The sequence below is a fragment of the Gallinula chloropus genome (genome assembly GCF_964237585.1).
Source record: "Gallinula chloropus genome assembly, chromosome: 20".
Lineage (NCBI taxonomy): Eukaryota > Metazoa > Chordata > Aves > Gruiformes > Rallidae > Gallinula > Gallinula chloropus.
In genome coordinates, this window is record NC_140105.1 from 8,932,546 (window position 1) to 8,958,670 (window position 26,125).

At 53.7% G+C, this 26,125-nt stretch overlaps 2 protein-coding genes across 2 annotated transcripts in view; one reads left to right on the plus strand and one right to left on the minus strand.

Moving 5' to 3' along the window:
• Nucleotides 1-26,125, minus strand: part of SLC39A11 (solute carrier family 39 member 11) — a gene marked incomplete at its 5' end in the record, with an annotated part of 84,450 nt that overhangs the window by 57,080 nt on the left and 1,245 nt on the right. Inside the window, 2 exons of the mRNA XM_084273400.1 lie at nucleotides 3,144-3,288; nucleotides 18,747-18,905. Coding sequence (XP_084129526.1) covers nucleotides 3,144-3,288; nucleotides 18,747-18,905 — 304 coding nt within the window. The remainder of the gene's footprint in view (nucleotides 1-3,143; nucleotides 3,289-18,746; nucleotides 18,906-26,125) is intronic.
• The window catches only part of RPL38 (ribosomal protein L38), a 225,277-nt gene that overhangs the window by 31,582 nt on the left and 167,570 nt on the right, over nucleotides 1-26,125 (plus strand). The gene's annotated exons all lie outside the window — the stretch shown is intronic.

Consider the following 26,125-nt stretch of genomic DNA (forward strand, 5'->3'; position numbering starts at 1 on the left):
TCAGGGATTGCTACTCTTACCTCCCCAGGGTCGGAGCTGTGCCAGCCGCTGAGGATGCTCCCAGTTGAGCACCAAGGTGATCTTTGGAGCCCTACTTACAGCCACATCAGTGTAAACTCCTCTCCCCCAGTACACCTCGAAAGCATCTCCTTGACTCAAGATCTCCCACCCACAATAGGGTATTACAAAGTGAGAGCAGAGGAGGCCGATGGGGAACATCACTGCTCTCCCACTCCGCTCCGTCATCTGACTTGGAGCGACGTGAATCACTCGGCACCGGGATAGGGTGAAGCCCCAACGTGCCTGGCTGTTCAATATACAGCTCAGAGGAGCCTGAGTCACAGCTCAGGTTTCAAGGTGCGATGCTGGATGTAAATCCCTTCCGAGAACTCCCCAAGAACACCACGCACGCAGCTGCCATTTAAGGGGTCAATCCTGGCCCTTCCAGTGCTGCAGCCTGCGGTGACCCTGCCAAAACCATCTCCCCCAGGTTTAATGCCTCCAGACTCGAGCGCACTGGAGAGGGTTTCACCTGCACCCAGAGGAATCATAGAATCATCATAGAATGGTCTGGGTTGGAAGGGACCCTAAGGATCATAGTGTTCCAACCCCCCTGCCACAGGCAGGGACACCAACCTCCAGGCCTGGAGCTACACAAGGTTGCCCAAGGCCCCATCCATCTTGGCCTTGAACACCTCCAGGATAGAGCAACAAACCCTCCTCAGCTTTTTCCCAGCCTGTTCCAAGGGAGGCAGAGAAATACAGATTTACATCCCTTGCCTACCCAGAAATATCAAAGACAAGGCTGGGTTCCCTTTCATTTGTAGTAATTAAAGCCTAGTGATTATCCCACTCGTCAAACACCGAGTCTAGACACAGGCTTTTCACTGCAATTCATCCCAAATCCGCCCATACTCCGTGGATATGTGTGCCTCACTTCACACATCCGCGGGGCAGCCAGATGTTGGCAGCTCCCATAAGAAAAAAACCCATCTCATTGGAATTCAGCATCGATGGCAGAGGGATGGAGAGGGGCTGGAGGACAAGGGGAGCTGAGCTCCAGCCTCAGAGGGAGCTCCCAGCCCCATCTGGATGATACTGTGCTTCCTGACTCCCTACTAACAGCTTGCAAGCAATGGGAAACCAAGGGATTTGGGATGGGGGAAGGACAGAGGCACCCAAACACATGGCTGGCTGGGGAAAGAGCAGAATGGAATTTTCTTTCTCCCAACAGAGTCGATAAAGGATCGGTCCAACTCCTGCATCTCCTCCACCTCCCTTCCTACAGCTCTAACCCAAACCTTCTCACTGCTTCGGGTGCCTACAAGGACCCGACCACCTGAGCACAACCACGGGCGCTTCTGCTGCCAACCTCTCCCACAGCCAGGTTAAATAGACATTTAAAGACTTATTTAATGGGCCCTGGAGAGCTACATGTTCACACACTCTCCATCCATCCCCTGCTCCCCACCACCATCCCCAGGCAGCGGTGACAACCGCAACACAAGGCAGCACCAGGCTTTGGGATTTTTATATGTGGTTTTTTGCTGTTTTCACAGCATTAGTGATTTTAAAACATGTAAATATGAAGGAAGAGTCAATGATTCAACAGTGATTAAGTCTGAGATATTCCAGTTAGTACCCATTAGACTTTGAAAACACCAGTTACGTTCGCTGAGCGTTCCCCAGAGCGTAGCCGAGCGGTACCCCGAGCTGGGGAAGCTGCTTTCTTGGAAGGGTTGAGGGATGACTTCATTTCAGGGAGGGAAAAATAAAATAAAATCAGGGTTTTTTTTTTAAAAAAACAAGAGAGAATAAAAGAATTAATGCAGTTTAGTTTCTTAATACCATTTCCCCAGAGAGGAAAAACAACGAAGTCTAATGGAAATTTTCTATTCTCAAAACCATTTGCACTGTTATTGTTTGCAACTAAAGAGAAGATGAAAACATAAAACCCCGGCAGTTTGAGCTCCTGGAAATTGCAGGGCTGACTAATTTTATTCTTCTAGAAAAAAAAAAAGAAAAAAAAAAATATATATAAAAAAGAAGAGTAAACTGCACCTGGAATGTGAAATTCCCACTTTACAAATATATCAAAAACCTCCCAGCCTGCAGCATCAGAGCAGCAGCCCCAGGAGCTAAAAGACATCCTGGATGCAGAGCCCATGGAGCCCAGCAGGAAACCTCCTTCCTGTGCCTTTGGAGAAATCCAAGCCAGTATTTCAAGCCCTGAAAAATTCAGCAGGTCTGAAATGCTTTACAAGACACGGAATTAAGCGATGCAGTTCAATACCAGAGCCTGATTTAAGCAGCTTAGCACTGTCCTCCCCCAAAAAGGAAGGATAGCTTCTCCATCTCAATCTGCTCCCAACTGCACTGAAGATGCTGCAAATCGCTACTTCAGCTTCTCTCCAACCAAGAAAAAGCAGAGGAACAATAAGATTCCTTTGCTACCTTTTCTTTGTCTACTGAAAAGCCACTGTTAAGCGGAGGAACAGAAGACTGTGTTGCCTTAGGGGATGTATCCCTGTGTAAGGGTATCCATCACCCATCCCATATCTTTACCCTGGCCCTGAGGAAGCCCACTGAGGTTCTGCCGCCTCGACTGAAAAGTTTCTCCTTTAAAAATCTATTTAAGGAGGGAATAGCTGCTGACAAGACGTTTTATCCCCCCTACTTTGGCAGCTACAATTCTATTAACCTCCAAAATAAGGAGCGACAGCATGACTGCCAGCCCTAGTCTATAATTAGGGAGGGCCAACGAGGGTCAATGTCGCGGGGCACCATCGCCACGGTGGGGAAGGCTAGCGCTCGCCGCTGCGCCTACGCTGAGGATAAACTTATCTCAAGCTCTAAGCTGGTGATTTCATTTCCCCAGTGAACGAGATATCTAATTATCAATAATTCATAGGCGCAGCCAGATGTGCAAGTGGTTTTGAGAAGCCAAGTAGAAACAAGAAGTAATGATGCTTGCGATAAGAGCCAGCAGAGAGACAGATCCAGAGCGGGAGGAGAAGGTGCGCTCTGCATGCACGCGGCAAAACCAATCTAATTTCAATCACATACGTGGCGGTCTAGGTGCCAGTTTAACGGGGGGTGTTTCCCCCACACACTCTGCAGGTGGTATATGACAGGATGCTTGCCTGGATGGAGCCCAGCTCTACCTATCCGGATGGACAACTCGCTCTCGTAGTCCAGGTGATGGGCAGGTTCACGCTCGTGTTTTTCTTTGGCCGCTCGTTGGTCGCAGCTCAAGGCGAACGCTGCGTGGGGAGGTCCACTGAAACCCTGCAAGGCAAGAGAGAGGGTTAAAGCTTATCCCACACCTCCCTGTCGGCCTTCTCCCAGTCTTTGGGGAATGCTTTGGCATCCCTGGGGTTGGGAAGCTGGTGCAGGAGCTTCCCGCAGCTGCACAAGGACGTGTCTTCTGGGTTCCCTCCTCTCTCTATGGAACGTCCAGCGGCTTAGATTTAAATGTGTGTTTCCAGGAGAAACGTCAAGAACGGGGTTAGGAGGAGCTGTGGGCCAAGAAGTACAGGGCCAAAGAGGGAAAGCTGAAAATTCAGGTGTAGTAACAGCAGGAAATGCAATTCCACATTGCTCCACTCCCTCCAAAGCCAACCTGGAGAAGACCAGCCAACGGGAAGGGACATTCACAGAATTGCAGGGGTTGGAAGGGACCTCCAGACCCCATTGGGTCCAACCCCCTGCCAAAGAAGGGTCCCTAAGACAGGTCACACAGGTCAGTGTTCAGATGGGTCTTGAATATCTCCAGAGAAGGAGACTGCCGAGCCACTCACAGAGGGTCGAGCTGCTGGGCTGACCTCTCCAGAAGCTTCGTTCTTGCAGTAAGGTCCCGTTTCTACAACATGGATTGAGCTCACAAGGGGAATCATTCAAAACTGAGCCCACCAGAGCACCAAACGAGATGCTACATCCACAACCACCCAATGTTATCCCAGTGGGACTCACCCAGGTGAAACTTCAGGCTCACTTGGGATATACTCCCACACCATCTGTGACCTCCAGAAAGCAGAGAGGGACGACCAAAACCATTACCATCCAGCTCCAGTCTGCAGGGAACCCGAGCAGACACCAAGAGGGACCATGCTGCTCCCACGAGCGATTCCGGCCAATCCAGACACGGCTCCCAAAAACCAGATGCGACTCAAGAACGTGCCAGAGTCTTTACCTGTGTCAGCCAAAAAAAACCAACCTGGCAAACTGGGTTTCTGCCTTTCCCCCATGGCACTGGACACACAACTGGAAGGTCTATGGCTCTGGATCTCCACAGGCTGCTCAAACTCACCCAGAGACAGCCACAAAAGCAGTGGGAAACATGGGGTTAGCGGCAAAACCACACAGTGGAGAGAAGGGAGCGTGTCATGCAGTGTAACCAGCTCTACCCAAAACATGGGGAGCAGCACCCCAAGTCCCACGGTCCCAGTGTCCCCAGGAGCATCTGCACGGAGGGATGTCCAGGCTGCACCCAGCATCACTGGCCAGGAACATGGGTTTAGCTGTTGGATTGATGGCAGGAGAACAAACGAACATACGCTGAGACGGTAACGAGAGACTCGATGGGTAAGGTCACCTTAAACAACAATAAAGGTTAAAGATGAATAATTAGATTGTCTGTTCTCCCATCATTTGCATAATATAGTCTGACCGGTATTATTAACACTAATCACATATTTGCTATCTGCTCTCTACTCCAGTTCAATCAGGGTGCTCTCACCTCCGTTGACCCAGCAACTACAGGGTGCACCGATGAGGAGCTCATGTTTAAATCCCCTGGGAGAAGGGAGATGCAGCCCTCCCACACCCACCCATGGGAGACACCAGGAGCTCTGCACCTTAAATCAGGAGCTGGGACAGCAGGTAAAGACACAAGCATTTCCCAGCACAACCTGGATGATGTGAGATGGTGAGGAAAGAGGGGAGCTTCAGCATCACAACCTGACTTGGGTAAAGGGGGGAAGAGATGGAGACTGGAGGAGACACGTGGGCTCGCCCTGCTGCTGGCACTTCCGCAGTGTGGTGTCCCTACGTCCAGGAGAGAGTCTGGTCCTGCTAAAGGGGGTTTCCACCTTGGGAAAGCAAGGAGCATCACTTTCTGGAGATGTAAGGATGGGGATTTCACGCCACAGATGTAAAACCTCAACACTAAGTGCAGAGGAAGGACCTTAAAGCGTTGCGCAGGGTGCTCCAGCCCCACTCCCACTCACCATTGCTCTCGCCTCAGACTCTGGGAACACCACAATTCACAGAGAGGAAGTTCTCTCATCCTCATGGCTCCTGCCAGCATCTTTTGTTCAATGAGTTACAAACAGCAGCAGCTTTGCAGGCTTTACCACCAGCAGGATTGTGGTTCCCCCCAGCCCAAAGACAGTTGCTCCTCAACCACAATGCATACACACAGGCAAGAAAGCAAGCTCAGAGCACATCCTGAGCCTGCAGCACCCAGTAACCCAACCAAGGGGAAAAGAAATCACCTGCACCAGCACGAGCAGGTGGGAAATGTTCAGTGTAAGCCCTCTGTTACCACCACGAACAAGCAAGAGTCCTTGGGAGGTCAGGATGGCTTGTCTCAAGGTCTGCCTGCCCAGTGCAAAGCCTCCCACGGCCACCATCCTCAGCACATCGAATGCCTATCGACCCGGTACCCGCAAAATCTGAAGCGGAGGCAAACTCAAGACGTTTCAGATGCTTGTTGTGAGGTCAGGTCACCTCCCCGTTGGCAGGCACGGATACACAACGCCAGCAACTGCAGAAAAATATTACTGACCTTCAGGAAAGCACACGATTCATTCCATCCCTGATTGCTCTGAGTCATTTCAGTCCGGTCCCTGCGTGAGTCCCTTAATTGGAATGTGTCAGTGGGTTAGAAAAGCATTAGAAAGAGAAGAGGAAAGTCAACCCACATTAATTAGTTCGTGGCACTAATTAGCGTTAACTGAAATAACCACGGGGGCTGATTATTTCCAAAAAGCCTGATGCAATGGGAGATTTGGACAGGAAGACCCGGGGAGCTCGGAAGAAAACTATTCTGGGATGTGGGAGCCTCCGCCGCGCTCGGCTCCGCTCGCAGAGGGAAGGTCGTTGGATTGTCACAGCCTGAAAGTGGAAGACACAGGTATCTGTGCAGCCAGCAGAGAACCCCCCCCTACATCCAGTGTTCCCCAAAAGCAGCAACCTGGAGTTAATCCACATGGAAACACGTCCTTCCCCTGCTAGCATCCCCAGCGGCGTGCCCATCGCCAGGGCGAAGGGGTGAGACAGGGAGGAGGTGGCAGTCGTTGGCCTTTAGCTGGAGCAAGGACTTCAGATTGCATCCTGCTGCCTGGAGACCTCTGGAGCAGAGTGCTAACTGAACCACAGCCAATTTGGAAGAGGAATGAGGAGCAGGTGACCCCTCTGAGAAGTAACCTGCTCTCCCCCCCACCTGGCTAATGAAGGAGAATAAATTAATAAAGAAATCTCGACAACCAAACCTGATGGTCTGGCTTGGGGTAGGTGACTTGGTACCAAATCTGGAGGTGCTGCTGCTCTGGGAGGGTCAGTGATGCTGCTCTTCCCTCCAGCATCTTACTGGCTTTAACCCAGAGCCAGCTCAGCCGAGGCCATAACACACCCAACAAGGGCAGAGACCATCACAAGGGGAGGCAGAAAGAGAATACCTTTTGCAACCTTATTAAAAACCAAACCCAAGAGTCCCCAGTTTGTCCAGGAGTTAACGCAGACAAGGAGACACAGCTGCAAGCCCTGCTTTGGCCGTGCCTGGAGCCTCCTGCTCAGGCTGAAAGATCAGAGATAAGAGATAACAGAAAGGAGACAGGGGTGGGGAGCAAGGAGACAATGCGTTATCTGTAGCCACAGGGATGAAGCCAGCGTGTCCCAGCAGCCCCAGTGTGCCCCCACAGCCCCCCCATGCCCCCAGCAAGCTCTGCACACCCATCACTCACATGGCTTGGCTGCTTCGACATGTCCCCGCAGAGCCCGATGCTGCCAGGGACAAGGGCTGTGCAGTGAGGAAGCAGCAAGCGCCCGGCTTTTCTGAGGCAGAAACATGGATTCACATTAAAAACACGGGATGGGAAGGGATGGGAACAGCACTCGAGGTGTGGCCTCAACAGTGCCCAGTACAGGGGCACAATCACCTCCCCAGACCTACTGGCCACGCTATTCCTGATACAAGCCAGGATGCCATTGGCCTTCTTGGCCACCCAGGCACACTGCTGGCTCACGTGCACACGGGAAGCATCGCACAGGCACTCCTGGGGTCTCTGAATCCAGCCCTCATCCCAGCAGCCACATCCCAAACACGTCCTTGTCCCACTATGACACCAGCAGCGCTGTGTTGGGATGGGATCACTTACCCAGGCAGCGAGGGGGCTGGGTGGGAATCAGGCCTCCACAATGGCCAGAACCCCTCCAGAATTTGCTCAGCACCAGGCAGGAGTGAGGTGACCCCACACAGAGGCATGGGCTCAGCCTAGGAGCCAAGAGATCAACCCAGCCACCGCTTAACACCAGAACATCCTCAGGAAACCCAATTTCCCAAGGGGGAACAGACCCTGGGGGCCTGATCCTGCAACACAGCCCTCCCCATGGCTCAGCGCCGCTCGCCTCCCATGCCAGCATCGCTGCCAGCACCGGAACCACCAACATGTTTCCACAGCCATGGCAGCAGGCATGGGGAGAGGGGGGTGAGGCCCAGGAAGGGGAGGGAGGGGGGGGTCCCCGCTTCCCACGCCAAGCATCTTCCATCTGGCTCTTCCAGCCCTGCATCCTCCCCCGGCCCAGCACGCAGCCCTGCCTGCAGCAGGCAGGAGGCTGGTAGCTATGGCAGCACTGCCACGGGAATGGGGAAGGAAAGGTTCATCCATAGACAGAAATTTCAGGCCAGGAGGCCCTTTCCCATCCGGACCACGTGGCTGGCAGAGGCACAACACCAGAGCCTGCCCCTAATAACTTCAAGCAGGGAAGTGTAAGTGAATATTAAGGAAGGCTGGTATCAGTTTATCTGTGACTAATGGAATATTAGTGCAAGTTCATTTTATTCGCTGCTAATTATCAGCTGCTTTGATAGCTCATCATTCTTGAAAATTGCAAACAGGAGCTTTAACCACTGGCCTCTGCTGATGAGCTGAGGGCAAGGGGAATAAATCACCTCACTCCTGTGTCACCAGGAGCGTGGGGACAGCCAGGGTGGCCCCAGCAGCCTCAGGGATGGGAGCTCCCCTGGGAGCTGCCTCATCCGACACCAGCTAACGGGGGACCATTGGGCAGTGCCAAAACCCGCAGCGCTTTGGGGAGCTGACAGCACCCAGAAACATTAAATCTGGACAAAAAGACCAAATTTATCAAAACCCAACCCAAACCATCAAATAAACTAAGTCTGTCCTCAACAATATGAGGGAGTGGCCTCTACAGCCCATGCCAGGTGAACACAGAGGATGCTGGGGTACCCGCTCCCAGACAGACCCTGAGAGAGCATCACTGCTGGGGACCAGCCCCAGACCCACACGAGGGGCTCCATGGGGAGCCAGGCACAGGGCAATCCATCTTTTTCAGCCAAAGCACCGTTCTCATTAAAAACAAACATATAGATTTCTCCTGTTGGCATGTTTAGGGGCTTCAGACTTTCCAGGAGGGAGGAAAAACACAGCAGGAATGCTGCTGGCACCCGGTCTGGGACAGCAGCGGGGCTAGGGCAGCACACACACAATTCCCAGGCTCCTCAGGACACCCAGGAGGTTTGATGTTTTGCAACAGGGATGTTCTATGTGGCAGACAGGAGGGTGGTTTTGTAACCTCTGCCATCACAAAACCAGCAGCACCGGGAATGTTTTCACCACACGACTCCACAAGAAGAAAAACCTCACCAAACCCCAAACCAAAACAAGGTGATCAAGAAACCAACCCCACCTCTGCACCAGCCATTTTCCTCTAACCAGCCTCCACGAAGCCTGGAGAAGCCTCAAACACATCCAGTACCTTTATATTCCAAAAGTTCCTTTGCTCCAGGGTGGAGTTTTCGAGCACCAAAGCTCTGCCCATCAAAACCAGTTCAGATGCATACAGGCTTCCTGTTGTTTGCTGGGAGGAAAGCTTGCCTGTTACAGCCCATCTTGCAGCTGGATCCTATGGGATATTACTTCCCTAAGGGATACTACTTCCCTAAGGGCTGCCCTGCACATCACCACCACCACCCCGATGGCCGCAGCTCGCTCAGCAGAGGGTTTGCGGCATCAAGTCAGCACTACAAGATGAGGTTTTAATTGTCTGCAATAAACCTTTAAGCCTCAGATGGGATTAACAAGGGCTTTTTCTCTACATGCTTATTAAAGTCTAATGGAGAACAGCTTCACCTCTTTTTTCTCTCCCTGCCCCCTTCCCACCTTGTATATTTGTAGCGTGGCAACATGTATTTTTACAGCCCTTTTTTAGGGGAGGCTTTTTGCAAGAGTAAGAGAAAAAGCAAACAAAACTTCAATTAACAGCTCGTTTTTACACAATATACTCCTCAGTAATGATTTGCTATCGGTGCAGATTGAATTAATGGGGAAGGGTGAAGGAAGCAGGGCTGCTGCTGCAGCAGGGTGGGAGCCAGGAGCCCTGGGAAGGGGATATGAGGGTTCCTGGGAGAGCTGGAGGGATGCAGCAGGGCTCAGCTAATGATCCATCACCCTGTCCAATGAAGGGCTGCACCATGCCAGTGCTGCCTAATTGCATTATGCTAAAACACAACTTCCTTTAGACCTGTAATTAGCAACATGGACGTGCGCTGGTACCTGGTGGATGGATGGACAGATAGGCAGCGCTGCTGGGGCACAGCCCCTTCTCCCTACATCCCCCTGGTACCCAACAGATGGATAGATGGATGGATGAAGAGGCAGCGCTGCTGGGGCACGGCCCCTTCTCCTTGCATTCCCCTCCCCAGCATCGCAGCCCCCTGGGGACCAGCCCATTCCCACAGCCATGGTTTCTGCTCTTTATCCTCCCCCCTCCACACTTCTCCCTCAGCCTGTAATTACTAACACAGCACCAAAGCCCAGGAGAGATCCCGACTCTGTCTGCAGGAGCCACGGCAGAGCCAGGGGAGCCTCAAAACACCTTCCTGAAGCACAGCACAATAAATCCACGAGGGGCCCTTCATTCTCTACAGCTAGTGCAATTAATTTGTTAATTCATTACAGAAGAGAGGCGTAATAAGGGACGAGGCACTTCCTGATTACCACCGATGAGAAGATAACCGGTTTCTCCTCCTCTGGAAGCTCAGGACGGTCAATCTGGGGCTGTCCCACAGGGCACAGGGGAATTTTGAGCTGGGCAAGGGGCTGGTTCCCCTCCAGCTGGACCCACAGGCAGGACTGCAGATTCGTTTGGGTGCTGAGCATCAGCTGAGACTGCCTAAAGCCCAGAACTGAGCTGGGAGAACAGCCCCCATGATGTTCATTTATACATGTAGCACAGGCCTCACCTATGGAGTCCTGACAGGTCTTAAAAACCAGATATAAAACACAAACTACGAGCGAGGCGCCTTCCCAAGCCTGCAAACAGCCCGAAACTCAGAGAAGAGACTCATCCCCCCCATCAGTTTTTCAGCTTGCATCAGCTCTGAAGCCTGGGGACAACAGGTTAAAGTCACATCACACTCACCACCTCCTGGGTAACTCGAATGCAATGGGGGAAGACTTGGGCAGGGGAAAAACACCTCACACCATGACGACTTTCACACCCTGAGGACACACCACCCCCTAGCCACGTGCCCAGAGCATTGAGGGGTCCAAACCCAGACAGAGGGCTCTCAGCCAGGCTGAGGAGAAAGGAACAAATAAGGCATTCTGTCCCCAATTCCCCAGCAGCATGTGCCTCTCTGGCAGGCCATCAGGCTATTAATAAGGTCCAACGTTCCACCGGATTAAGAGGGAACATCCAGCAGCCGCCCAGGGCACCGCACAGAGCCAGGGGTGAGCGCTGAGCATCCCAAGGCAGACACACACCTACCCGCCTGCACCCGCTGGCAGCAGGGACCGTCCTCCACAGGGACAGGGACACACACAGAGGCCACAACACCGACTCTTTGGAGCTCTCCTTCAAAGCAGAGGGCGTGTCAAGCCAGGCTGGGTGAGTCAGAGTTTACCCTGGGAGGAAGCTGGCATCGTGTTGCCGTTACAGATCCGCGCCGGGATGTTTTCCCCTGATCTCCATCACAGCTGCCTTCCTCTCCCCGACACCCAGCACCCAGCCAACTGCACCCTCGCTCGCTGCCTGCCTGTCACGTTAATGACAGGTTTACTTTCCACGGTGGAGGCAGTAATTTGGGGTTACTGCTAGGAGCGAATTCAAAGGCAGAGCTGAAGATCAAAAGAAGAGCAGAGGAACCAGCCGCAGCGCTCAGAGAGCTGGTGGAGAAGCGTGGCCTTGTTTGGGTGCTGGGAAGGAGAGGATGGGTGCTATGGGAGCAAGTTGTACAGGAGATGCTGTCCCAAGGAGCCAGCTCAGCACCACGAACCAGCATCACAGTCGCAAGGGAGGGAAAGAACCCCTGACTCCTTCCCCCATCCAGCCAGCTGCAGAGCATCACTACACCAAGGGAAGGAGCTTGAAGTTCCTCTGGCATCACCACCAGCTTTTAGAGCCCAGGAGGCTCCCAGCAACAGCACCCACCCAACCTGACGCAGGGGTGCGACCCCGGGGTACTCCGAGCACCCCACATCCCCTCCACCCCCAGGCTTATCTGCAAGCAGCAGGTCAGCATCCACACCCAGCTCTCTCCTGGCTGCTCACACCATGGCTAAGCTGAAAGAAACAAACCACACCCAAATTCAACCAAAAAAAAGGTCAGATGCTATCAGGGACCCAGCAGAGCCCCCCAACAGCGATACACCCCTCCCTGCAGTGCCAGCCAGGCTCTTCTGGCAGGTACAGGGGGAGATGTGGTATTGCAGCATGCTTTTCCTTCCAGAAAATTCATCCTCTCTTACAATTCTGAGCCAAGCCACAAAGAGCCTGGCTGATTGAAATTCAATCAGCAAAGGCTGAGCCCTAACAGAGAGAAGAGCCCCACGTCACGCTTCCAGCCCCCCCAGTCCGTAACACCCACTGGAGGTACCCAGCTAGGAAAGAGATGCTTTATGATAGGCTCCATATGTGATGGAGAACGGTGGAGAAACATTCCTGCGATGGCAGGAGCTGGTTGGGCAAGGAATCAAGCCAGGTTCACTCAGTCCCTGCCTTTTTACAGCAGGATTTAGTCTTCACCTCCTCCCTCCCCTGCATCCCTGCTGTCAGCCCGCGCTGCCACGCTGCTGCAAGCGCCGTCAAGTCAAACTGCTCCGGGTTCCATCTGCTGCCAGCACTGTTAGTGATTGTCCCCACAAAGCTAATGAGGGCGGGAGGGGAATTTAACCCTGACTCAGATCCCGCTCTGGCTCTGGGGCTCCAAACGTAATGGGTTTGAGATGCTTAATGCATAATAAGACAGAGAATCGTAATTAAGAGCAGCTGACAAATTGCACTCTGGAAGTAAATAACCTTTTGCCTCTGTTAATAGGACAAAATGCTTTTCTAAAAAATTAGTATAATTATAACTTTGGGCTTTTTTGGTAAATATTTCACCCTCTCCAGCGCCAGGCAGATTGCAATCACTAAACACACAGCACGTGGCAGGGGGGAGGAAGGCTTTCCACACCTCATAGGGGAAAACAGATTTCAGAGAAGCCCTTAGGGGTGTCTGGGTGCCGGCACTGAGAAGCAGCACTAACAGGAGGCTTTCAGAGGATCCCAGGGATGAGCTTTGTGGTCATACTTGAAACCCTGCCTAGGACAGGACACAGGGTGCTGGGCCCAGGCATCAGTCCCGCATGGGTCTGTAACCATAACGGGTTCCAGGGAAGAGCTGGGGTGATGCAAGAGGTTAATAAAACTCCTGCCCAGGTACTGCTCAAAGGGGAAGGCCCTTTCCCCATGAGAGCTTTGCTACACTCCCTGATGAGGCTCCCCAAGAAGGTTCCCCTTCCCCAGCCATCAGCATCAGATCCTTTCTTCCCTCCAGAGCCAGTGGAAAAGGGCCAGAACGCCACAAAACCAAAACAAACAGAAGGGCTGCTATTTATTTTCCCCTAAGCAAAGGAAATCAGAGCAAACCAGGAATGCATGAGTCAAGCCGCAGCTCACGCAAGCCCATGTCAACAGAGTCCCTCTGGTCCATCCTCAGCCTTGTGCAAGGCAAAGGGTCACCTCCAGCAGCCCCCACACAAGCCAGATATTGATTCAGGCTGGCCAAGGGGTATGAAAGAGCAGGGATGGCAGCGGGGCTATTTGGCTGCTGAGGGGCTGCATCATCGCCCCAGCTGTGGGGAAGGGGAGCAGGGGGGCTAAGCCCCTCGCTCAGGGCAACCTGAGCATGGACCAGGCATGGCTGAGCATTCGTGCATCTGCATGTCCACCCATCCCTACCTTCTGCATCCCCACACCCAGCTCAGCTCTCACTGTGAGGGTGATGCTGAGATGCAGGAACACTCTGCAGGCACTGGGAGCCAGCAGGCAGGGCTGCTGGGAACACAGACTGGGACAGACTGACCTCAGTCTGTATGTAAAAAAAGAAAGAGGGTCAAGTCACTTTGCATAGTCCAGACCACCCCAGAACCCTTCTCCTTGATTGTTCTCCCAAGATTAAGTGGTCCAAGACACTCAGCTGCCAGACCAAGCTCAGGCAGATGCCACCCACACCACCATGCCTGGGTCCTCGGGCTGCTCTGGGCAGCATTTCAGTCCCACACTCAAAAAATTTAATAAGCCAGAAAATACACATGGATTTCATCCCCCCTGGTTAATACTGGGCTGGAGAAAGCCTCTACCTCCTATGGCAGGGAGGATGTGCAGCTAATTAACTTTCTAGGAGTCACAGGCGAACAGGAAAAGGCACATTAAGAATGGGGATATGTGATGGGCACGTCTCTCAGAGGAATTAGCAAATTGCATAAGAGGAACCTTTATTCTGATTATAAATTAACACCAGCGACAAGACCCAACACATTTTGACTGCCTGGTGAAATAATTAACCCATCAGATCCAGCTCTGTGCTAATCCAGAAGGGAGAGAGGTATTAAAAGCTTTCCATCCTCACACACGCTGCTGGTGTCCCCAAACAGCACCCACAGCACTAACGACTGCGCCGCCTCGTTACCCTGATACACCCAGGTAACGTGCTGGGAACCACCACCTAGTGTTCCCCACACACACACACACTAAACCAAAGATGCTTCCCACAGCATAATCCAGCTGTGCTTTAGCCCTGAGAATGAAATTGGAATTTTAAATAACACGGAGCTATGCCTGGAGCGGGCGCGAAGGTCCCTCCTCCTCCTCCTCCTCCTCCTGCAGCTCCGGCACCCGCAGGCTCCTCTCAGCTTTCCCTGGTACGTGACTCGCCCGGGTTTTATAAAGCAAAATATTCATCCTCCGGGCACACTCTGAGCCAAAGGACAAACCCCATCCTTATGAAACGGGAGAGCAGTGCTGGGATATCTGTTTATCAAAGTTCTCAAATCCTTCCCAAGGGTGCTGGCCAAAAATAGCCTGAAATGCGCTGTACAAAGTGCCCGGTCCCAGAATACATCCCAAAAAACCCTTGTGAACCTCAATGTGCAAAAACAAAGGGCAGGGGCAGCACAGGGTTACACTGAGGGAGGGTTCACAGCATCCAGCCTCTTACTACGGGCATCCACACACTGGTACCCACTCCCCTCTCATCCATCTTACATGAAGACCCTCAGCTTGCTCACGAAAACCCCAGCACACAGCTGCAAACCCCAGCACAAAGCGTTCCAAAACCAGGTAGGAAAGGATGAAAGGGAAAGGTTTTGGCCTCAGCAAGAGGGGCTGGGGCTGGTACCCACAGAGCTCTCACCAACCCATGTGAGAGGCTCTCAGGAGGCACTTTAGTTACTGTTTGTTTTAGATCTAAGGAATGGTCCAGCCCAGCACATGTGGCTTTATTGATTTGCTCTGTACTCAGAGACAAAGGGAAAATAAAACCCCACCGACACCACGACGAAGCAAACAACAGAGCCTGTATCTAGCTGACAAGGAAAGAAAAAAGAAATAAATAAAAAAATCCAATTGGGATGTTATTTCCAGGGCAGAATTACAGCCCCAGCCCCTCATCCTCCTGTCCCCGATCATCTTTTACAGGAGAAGTATTGGCAGGCTCCTCGTTACAACCCAGTAATGGCCCATCAGCTCTCTCCCTGGATTATATATTAACTCCTGGCTCTCCTGCAACATCTGCCCCTCTCTCCCTCCAGCAGAGCCACCCTCTCCAGCTCTCCCAAGGGGTGAGAACTCCGAGGCTGCCCCAGACCCTCACGTGCCACAGCACCCAGCCAGATCCCGGAGCGAGCTCAGCTCCATCCACAGACCCGCACCCACCACGATGGGAGTGACAGAGCTGCTTTCTGTATGCAGACAGATGTTTCCAAGCAAAACCAAGGCCTAGAGGTAGAGGAGATAAAGCTGATTAAGCCTCATTATCCTATTTAGTGTAATGATCCTGGAGCCGAGCAGCGATGCAGTGGGGAGCAGAAAGAGTAAGGCGGTTAAGAGGAGCACGTACGCAGGCAGGTATGGCCAGGCTGATGTGCAGCCCGTGAGGGGTTCATCATCTCCTGCTATGGCTGGGTTTGCTTTCTCCTCTCCCCTGCCTGCATCACCTCCCCAGTCCCACCAGCATCCCACCTGCCCTGGGACAGCCCGCTGCAGGGTCCAGGAGCGGCCGCAGCAGCTCGCAGACAAAGGCAGTGCCCACCCACAAGGAAAACCAGGGAGAAAAAGCAGCTGGGAACTGTCTAGAAACCCAAGTCAGGGCTGGATGAGTCTCCTGGAGTCTTGTGGGATTCCTGTGGGAAGAGGGAGGTCAGAGCAAGAAACCCATCATGGAAACCCAATAAAACATCACACTCAGAACAAAACACAGCCAAGTCAGGAGAGCTGCAGGATGGAGTTGAAGGATGAGACCAATAACACCTCATTCCAGCATTCCCACACCCGACAGGAGACCCCAAGGAACTGCTACCACGCTGAGCAGTGTAAAGAACCCCCCCAAAAGGCTTTGGGGCTCGGCCCTGAAGACCCTCAGCCTCAAGTGAAGGCACTCACACCTCACACATTCCCATCACCTGCCCCGCTCCACCCAGAAGCCCCCTCAGTGACCAATTTAAAGCCAATTCCTATTTAAAAAAGCAGCTGTGAGGTTAAACCAGAGAGAAGAAAGGAGAGAAACCTGCTGCAGCATCACTAGGGCCAGCAGTGGGAAGAGACAGCTGGCTCCTTCCTGAGTGGTTTCTGATATTCCTGAAGCCAGAGCAGGGTCCCACTGCAGAACCAGCCCCATCACCACCACCACTGCCAGCCACTGAACCCCACGTAGCCAGTAGAGCCAAACTTCGGCTCAACATGAAGAAATGGTTGGCAAAATAAGGGAGAACCCCCTTTTCTGTTGTTTTTAGGGCTCCCAAGGTCCATCTCAGCCACGGTCCTGCTCTCCACACATGGCCCAATGCCCTGCTGTGATTTACTGCCCTCCTCTCCCAGGCACAGGTCTCCTGGGGAACTGAGCTAAAGGGCCAACAAACACATTAAAGGCTTCACACGGGGAGTGGGGAATGATGGAGACGTAACAGATGAGATGTGTCTTTTGTAAGGAATTTAACAGCTAAAGCAGTTCAGCATCATTAACCAGTTTGTCTTGGAGGTTTAACCCTCTCGCTGGTCCCTGAGCAAACACCCCGGGTACCACGGGAGCTGCCCAGCTCCTGGTGAGGCTGCAGCAGGAGCTGAAACCTCACTCCCTGCCCAGGGAGCAGCGCTGGGGTGATAAGGAGTCATTAAAAAGCTTTTACTACCTGTTGCTATCCAGCAAACCAATTAGGAGTGCCAGGCTGTGCAAAGAGCCGCCTGCTCAAAACAGATCCCTCGTCCTGCCCACCCCCCTGCCATGGACAGCGTCCCCCCAGTTTAACCAGCATCCTTTCCTTGCCTAAATGGAGGGGAAGGGAGAACCCTGAGATTTTCCACGGATGGAGAAATCAGCAAGACTCTCTGGCAGGGAAGCACGATGCCTGAGCAGCACTGGCTGCCGAGATGTCTGGCTCCATGTGAAGGGAGCTGCATCTCCAGCCAAATTCCCCCGCAGCACAGCCTCAGGGATGGCTCAGGACCCACCAGGCACTCTCTGATTTCCATTCCAACGCATTCAGCTCTAAGCTCTACCCATGCTCCTTCCACAGCATCCATCAGAACTCTGCCAAGCCTCCATGTAACCCTGCACTCTCCCTAAAGCACCCCCAAAGTCCCACCATCGAGCCTCTGACCAGCCCCACGACCAGACCCCCAACCTGCCACCACCTCCCCTGCCCCGGTGACAGGGGGGAAGGGATGTATCCTGCCTGTTGTCCAGCTGGGGAAGTCAAACACAGTGGGATAAAAAGCAAGACAGAATTCTCCATCACTGACAGGCATGGTGCTGCTCCCTGCAAGAGCATCACCCTCCCCACCATCGCCTGTGTCCCTGCTCCATCCTGCAACACAAGAATGTCACTCCCACGATGTGTGTTCCCCTCCTGATTTCACAACGTGGCAGAGCCAAGCCCTGGCTGTCAGGAAGGAGCAGGTTTTGCTGTGCAGCTGTTTGCATAGCCAGTTGGGAAACCTCAGCTTCAGGCAGCTGATCAAACACACCCCAGGCCCCAGCCAGCACCTCGTAACGAGGATGTTCACTGCTACAGTCAGAGACCCCAGGTTACAGAGAGGAAGAAAAAAGACAGGGCTGGATGGCAAACAGCTCCTGAGAGCTCCAGCCACCCTAGAGCAGCCCCCCAACCATATCCCACTAAGGGTTTGGGAGCCCTGAGAAGAGCCAAAGGAGCAGCCAAGGCTTTCAGCTCCCTGACACCATCATCCTCTCAGTTATTCCTTCTTTACTCCAATGCACCCGTAATGCTGGAGGTGACACACTGTAATACTGACCTGTCTCCTTCACAGCTGAGGATGCACCTGACCATACCCAGCTACAGGAGGCTCAGAGAGCACAGGGAAGGCTGAAGCCATGGGCTCCCCTGGATACCAGAGTTACCATCCCATCCTGCTCTTCAAACTGGAAGCCTCACACTCCCAACTCACAGCCACAGATGATCTCTCCATCCAAAGAGCTTTTTTGAATTTTTCATGGGTTCTAGCAGAAGTTTTGGGAAAAAAAATCTCTACAGCTGAAGACATTCCCATGCTTTGCAGATGGAAAAATCCAACAGCTCCCAATTTATTTAGGGTTTTTTTTTTTTTCCCAATAACACTCTAAGGCAGGGGGATGGTTTGTTCAATTTTGAGATGCTTAAGAGGGTTTGCAGCTCTGAAAATTAAACCCCTAGGCTGAAACAGAAGGTTACACCTGAACTGTTTGCAAAGTGCTGCCAGTGAAAAGAACAAAAGCAGAAGCGTGGAGAGAGGGGGGAGGAAAAAACACCCCAAGAAAGGGGGAAAAAAAAAAAAACCAAGAAAGGGGGTGGGGTGGAAAAACCCAGCAGAGACATCCCAAAGCTGCATTCAGCACTGGCAGAGCCACCCACGGTCTTGGAGAAACATGACTCCATTAAATCAGTGATGGAAACCAAGCTGTACCTGGTGCTGGTCAGGAGAGAGCTGAAGGAAGAGCAGGACCCCCCCCTCCCCATCCCACTTACCAGTGCTGGGATGAGCAGGTCAGCAAAGTACACGAAAGCTGCTCCCAGGGCAAAGCCCACGGCCACCGGGAAGAACGCGAAGGCTCCGAAGCTGCCGGACTCCTCGGCCATGTCGATAGCCGGGGCCAGGAGGGACCAGTAGGATGCTGCCAGCATGACCTGGGGGAGAAGGGGAGCGGTGAGGACCATGCAGGTACTGATGCCACCAGGATCCATCCCCAGGAGCCCATCGTCTGGCTAGGGGAACCCCCGCCCTCACCCCACAGGCGGCGTGACCCTCACAACCCAGCGGGGCCATCCAAGCCCACTTCCCAATGGAACAGGGTGCTGAAGGATGGAGGAGTGGGGTTTGCCCCCATTTTCACCATGGGTGTTTTCCTTGGTTCCAAAGTCCAAGGCAGCAAGCGACCCTCAGGAGCTCGTCAGGGTGATTTTCTGTGAGATTAGCACACCACAGCCCCTCAAACCAGGAAGCCTGCCCTCCCCTCGGGTGTCCTGCAGCAACAGGAGTGGGTCTGTGACCCCACCGGCCACCACAGCCCACCCAGAGCCACAGTGAACCAAATCCTTCCTGCAGCCAGCCCTGCACCTCTGCAGAGCGGGCAGGGGAGGAAAGAAACACAGCCTGAACCTGCCGAGGGCACACTGTGGCTCATGCTATGGCAGATTTAAAGCCTGCCAAGGTCCCCACCTTGCTACCCCCAAAAGCAGAAGAGCTGTGCATCTCCTCTGCTTCTGCACAGACCAACACTCAGGATGCTCTGTCCCAGCATCCAGGCTGGGAGGAGAACAAGTTCCCCATCCCCAACAGCAACACGCTGGCTCCTGCCACAGACCACCATCTCCAAATCTCCATTCACCAACACAGGTCACACCAGGAAGAGAAACCTTTCCAGTAGCAGAGTGTGGGGAAAGGATCCCATCTCTCAATCATGGCAGCAGAGTGCTTTTCTTCTTGCTTGATTCTCAGTGAGGAGGGAGAAGGAGCAATAACTCATGAGACCACAGCAGAACAGACCTTGGGATGCGCCAGGATCTCCACCCCAGCCCTGCTCGGAGCTGGCTGCTCAGGGCAGTACCCAGTGTAGAGCACAGCACACCACACAAAGCCCCAGTTTCATGAGCTTATACTACAGAACATAACATTAACATGCATTTTATCACCTTATCTCTTCCTCTCCTCTGTTACAGGACGTACTGGGCTGGGTTAATTAAAAAGTCATCAGCCCAGCACAATGCCCACAGCATCAGCCTTGGCCATCAGCTCCACTGGAGCTCAGCTCTGACCAGCTCTGGGGACCGGTCCCATCGCACACCAGGAGGAAGCAAGTTGGTGAGACAACCATGGGTGGGCTTAAAAAGCAGAGAGATGTGCATCAGGCTTTGGGAAAGGGCCAAAGCAAGAGCAGAGCAGCTGTGGCACAGGCAGGGTCCGTGGTGCCTCAGGTGGACAAGGTGATGATCTGAGCTCTTTCCCAGCCCATGCCTGCGAGCTGGGAAGCAAGAAGGGGAGCTTTGAACAGAGAAAGGAGCACAGGATCAGGATCCATCAGGCTTGGAGACAGCAGCCCAAGGAAAAGCAATTGCACCTCTCCATCCAGCAACCCCCCAAAGTCCTGTTTGGAGGACGCTCCAAAGCTGCTGCTCAGCTCACTCTCACACGTTTGCCCACGGAAAAGAAGTGGGTAACAAACCATTACATCTTAAATCACTTCTATCGAAGGATTGAGATGCCTATTGCTGTAGACACCAGTCCCTGAGGGATTGTGTAAATCTCAGCTCGCTGTGAGTAAGAAGAAAGCAGGCTGTCATGTCAGGCTTAACCACGGCTGTCAAACTTCATATTTCAAATGCCATCTCCTTTAAAAAACAACCACACACCCCAACATGGAAACACAAGCAACAGGGAAAGGCTTTGCAGAATTATATTGTCATCTCATGTTAAGGTATCGCTTCCCCACGGAAAACAGAGGCCTGACACTGCTCAGCCTCCAGATCCCGTCACCACCAAGTCAGTAACAGAGCTGTACGGGGGAAGATGATGACAGAGCTTCAAGCCACCACGGCCTCAGCAGCTGAAGTGGCACCACCTTTGCTTGGGAAGGAAGAAACCCCCCTCCCCGAAGAGATTTAATCTCACACCCTCGTCTACAGAGGAGCCCCCAACCCTGGTTGGTAAGGGGAGCAAAGGCACCATTGTGCCACAGCCAGAAGGGTCAACGTCCTCCTGAGTCCTCTCAGCCCATCTTTAAGCTCAGGGCAGGGTTGAGGGCCACGGGTTCACCTGGGAGCACCCAAGGATTCCAGCTCCCACCCAGCCTGTTTGGTGTCAGAGGGGGCACCCAGCCCTCCAATTCAGCAGCATCCCTCACCACGTGATGCTCGGGAGCTAACAAGGGCTGAGGACTTCTGCCAGCGACCTGATTCGAGCACCAAACACCACACTCTGTTACAAACCTTTGTAACTGTCCAGCCAGGGACAGAAACCCAAACCCCAACCCAGCATCCCCAGGAGTGGGGTGTCAAGGGCAGGAATAGCAGAGCTCGACTCCCCCTTCCCTTGCACTGGAGAGAAACCCTGCCTGGGCTCTCCTCAGATCAATAAAAGATGAAGCCACGTCAGCAGAAGGTACAGTTTCCTACACAAAGCCTTCCCCCTCCTCACACCAGTCCCGCTCAGCCCAGCCAAGATGGGGAGCAGGGGACCCACAGTGCTGCAGCTCGCTGGCACCAGCACACACCCCTCCTGCCAAACTGGATTTGGAGGTTTTTGCAAAGAGATTTCGTGCTCCAGAGCCAAGATGGAACAATGCTGCAAATCCACCAGCTTTGGGGACTGGGAAAACAGGCTGCAGTTGATGGGGGAGGAGAATGCACGTAGAAGGCAGCTGTGTATCTAAAGCATCCCCAGGTTGAGGGGAGCCCAAACCCTTCCCTGGGATACATTGGGGTAGCAGGAGACAAAACCCCAGCTCAAAACCCGACTGCCTTGTGCTGCAGAAAGCCACTGAGCCCAGGTTTGTGTCATCCTGCTGATGGAACACCCTCAAAGTGTTCCAGGCAGTAGGATTTAACACCACACCGTGCCTCAGCACCTCTCCCAGGGCTTGATGGGTCTCCAGTACTGACCCCTGGCCACCAGCATCTCCTTCCAGGCTCCATGTGGGTGCCCTCTGAAACGCTGGGGACCAGGATGCCAGCACAGCAAATATCCTGCACATACCAAAGAAACAGGGCAAGGATCTTTGTCCCCAGCTGCAGCCCAGGGCAAGGGGTACAGTCCCTGCACCCCTGAGCCCAGTAACACACCGTTAGATTAAAATTAGAGCCCTCATCTCCACAGTGATGTTTCGTCACGCGCCCACGCAACCCATTGAGATGGGAACAGCAGCTTCAAGGGAAGGAAATCCCCTGGCAGGATGAGAAAGGAAAGCAGAAGGTGAGGGACTGGCAAGGACACTTTCCCTGCCAAACTTCTTTAGCCTGCCTTCATTACCAGCCTCGTTAGACTCGTGTACATGACTGATGGTGTTTTAAGTAGCATGGGAAGGGAATATTTGATACCAGGCATGCCTGGTGTGGTTTGAAGAGCGTGTCTATGATTTACTGTGTCACCCAGGACAGGAGGGGGAATCCAAGCATGACCCAGGGAGAGGACCAGCCCCACGAGGCCGCAGGGGAGGACGGCTGCACATGCTGATGGAGCACTCGTGGTGCCCCAGAGCGTGGCACCTCCCAGGTCACACCCCACAGCAGAGAGCAGCTAAGAGAGGTCTTGTTTAAGAACACCAAGAATTAAGAGAAAAGCCAGAATCCCACATCAGATGCCCAAGCAAGCGAAGCCTGGTCTCCATGGAAACGCATCACCTCCGAGGCTTTTGCATACAAAACCCTCTATTATTTGTGATTTCCAGAAAGGGAACTGAGGCAGAAAGAAGCTCAACACACACACACACACACACACACACACTGGAGCAGAGGTATCGGGCTGGAAGAAGCCGAGCTCCACCTCACCACAGTGACCAGAGGTCACCTGGACATCCCCATCCCACATCCTCTTTGGTGGAGCAGGTTTTTTATTCATTCTGGGTTTGTTTTGCTTTGCAAGCTCCCAGAAGACAAATAGTTATCAACAGGAGAGATAACCATCCGTTACACCCTGTTATACCCACAGAGCAGGACGCTGGCACCCAGATGACTATCGGGCATCCTGAGCTAAGCACTAAAACCACAAGGTTAGAAGCAATACCTGGCTCTGAGAGCCAGGGGAGAGGAGGTTCCCTGGCTCTGACAGAGCACTGGGGAGGTTTAATTACACCCAGCAGCCCAGATTTCAGAGTGGAGATAAAGAAGTAGTTAAGTTCTGCCTCTTTCCATGCTCAGAGATGGAGCCCGTCCACATCTGCAAGAGATCCACATCAAAGGCAGCGATCCCTGGGAGCAAGGGAAGCAGTCTGATCAGGGCAATGGTCCTGTCTGAAGAAACACTTCTTGCAGGGAGGAAGAAAGTAAAAAAAGAGAGTGCAAATGGGTTTCAAAAGCAGCTGCTCCACATCCTGCTTCTTCCCCTAACACAGCAACGGGCGCTCCCCAAGTTCCCCCGACACTGGGTTTGCAGCACAAAGCCTGGATGAGGCAGGAACTGCCCCTCACCCAGCCAGACAAGAGGGTTTCACAGCCCACCCAAGTTCCTCCCACGCTGCTCACCCCTTGGACACTGCCAGGTGCCAGCTTGCCACCTGCTCAGCTCCAGCATCCCACCTCCTCCCTGCTGCTCCCACCCGCAGGTCAGCCACGCTGCCTCTTGCCAAAGGGCTGGGGCAGGAGGTGGTTTCTCTTGCAGCTTCTGCAGGAACTCTTTGTGAAGCCACCGAGCACCAGTCGTGCTTTCCCCATCCGTGGGGGGAGGAAATCGCTTCTCATGTTATTAAACCACAGGATCCCAAGGTTGGAAAAGCCCAAGTCCAACCATTCCTGTCCTGTGCTGACCCAGATCCCTGAGCACCTCATCTCCCCATCTGTTAAACACACCCAGGAGCAGGGACTCTGCCCCCTCCCTGGGCAGCCTGTGCCACAGCCCCACAACTCTTTCAGGGAAGAGCTTTTCCCTCACATCTGACCTGACCCTGCTCTGGCACAGCTTGAGGCCACTTCCACTTGTCCCATCTCCTGTCCCCTGGCTGAAGAGACCATCACCCACCTCTCTGCACCTTCCTGTCAGGTCAGTGTAGGTGGTGATAAGGTCTCACTTCAGCCTCCTCTTCTCCAGGCTGAACACCCCCAGCTCCCTCAGCCTCTCCTCACAGGATTTGCCCTCCTGCCCCTTCCCCAGCCTGGTTGCCCTTCTCTCTCTGAACTCGCTCCAGCACCTCAATGTCCTTCTTATGGTAAGGAGCCCAGAACTGGACCCAGCACTCGAGGTGCAGCCTCACCAGTGCCGAGTACAGAGGCACAACCCCCTCCCCAGACCTACTGGCCACACTATGTTTGACACAAGCCAGGATGCCATTTGCCTTCCTGACCACCCAGACACGCTGCTGGCTCATGTTCAGTCGGCAGCCACCCAACACCCCCAGGTCCTTCTCTGCCTGACAGCTCTCCAGCCACTCTGCCCCAGCCTGTAGCGCTGCAGGGGGTTGTTATGCCCCATGCGCAGGACTCTGTCCTTGGCCTTGTTAAACCTCAGCCCATTGGTCCCAGCCCATTGGACCAGCCTGGTCAGGTCTCTACCTCTTCAGGTAAGGATGAGATAGAGGCCCAGACCCACGAGCAGCCAGGGCACAGTCACCTAGAGATCCCTGGAATCAGCCTCTGGAGAGGCAGTCCTGGCCACCAGCATCACAGCAGGGCTGCTGTGGTGCCAGGTGATACCTCAGCTCATCCCAGAGAGCCTGGGCTGGAAGTGTGACTTAGAAACCTTCAACAATTGCAGCTCATGGGTACTTTCTGCTGCAGCACCTTCTGCCAGCGGGACCCACCACCACAGGTTTCCTCACTGACATTCCCCACCCCTCCCCAGACACTGCAGCAACCCCAGGGAAAAGGAATTCCCCCTTTGCTACTGGGAGCACAGCGAATGGAAAGAACCTGGGGGGGGAACCAAATGTTTGCAGCACTTCTGCTGGACCAGCAGAGCCACACCTCCACCACGCAGGCATGACTCAGTGCTCCTGGCAGGGTGACACCGTGACCGCAGCAAGGATGGCATTGTGCCCTGCCAGCACCCAAACCAGCCCTCAGCCAGAGCAAAGACCCCCCACCATGCCCCAGTGCCTCCCCAGCTGTGGGACAGCCACACCAACTGCTTCAGGACACAGCAGTGTCACAGCAAGGGGACAGCCATGCCTGTGCTGTCCCCAGCAGCATCTCCCTGACACTACAGCCGTGGCTCTGGCTTGGCTCACAGGGACAAGGGTGTGTCTTGCTGAGGAAAACAACTCTGGAACCAACCCACAGAGGAAAGCTCCAGAACAGGCAGCTCCCAACACCAGCCATTCATCGACAAGTGACGGCCTGAGAAGGTGCTGCAGTGGATGAGCTGGGTTATCCGCATCACGAGTGGGTGGTGGGCACGTCCCAGCTCCTCAGGAGCAAACCCAGCTCTGTGCCACTTCATGTCACCCACCACCAAAGCTCTTGCTGGGCTGGCTTCGGGCACCTGTGATCTCCAGAGCTGCAAAGAGTCCAACTGCCCCTCCATCAGCAGCATCGCAGCTCCTGGGGGTGTGCAGGGAGGAAGGAGCCCTGCTTCATGCCCTGCCTCTGCACCCCAGACCCAACAGCATCACCCACGCTCCAGGTGCCAGGACACAGCAAGCTGGACCTGGCAGAGCCACACACCCACACTGCACACCCTGGGATGCTGCACCTTCCACCCAGAGCATCCCCAGGCTGTTCAGGCACCCTCAGGCGCCTGAAGGAAAACTACCAACATGATTTATCAAGTGGGAACGAGCCTCCACCCGCTCCCCATCACCCAGGCAGCAGGAGGAAGTCTATGCCCACAGGCCCCAAGAGAATTTCAACCTGCACAGTTCCACATCCTCCTTCAAGAAAAAGAAGTGCAGTGAGCCCCAGGTTCAGCATGTGCCCTCGGCACAGAGCTGCACTGTCTTCATTCCCCCTTTTCCCAAGGGTTAAAAGCACGCAGGGCTTGTGGGATGAGGGGTCTCCTCCCCATCTTCACTGCACCAGCACCACAGGGGCGATTCAGGACCCAAGGAAACTAGAAGAGTTTAAACCCAAGAGCCAAATCCAGCATGGGCAGCTCAATGTTTTCATGAACCCCCTCATGCCACCTGCACCCCCACCAAAGAGGCAGCACCACACAACATCCCCAGCGCCACGCTGCCATCCCCAGCACTGCACCGTGCCCAGTG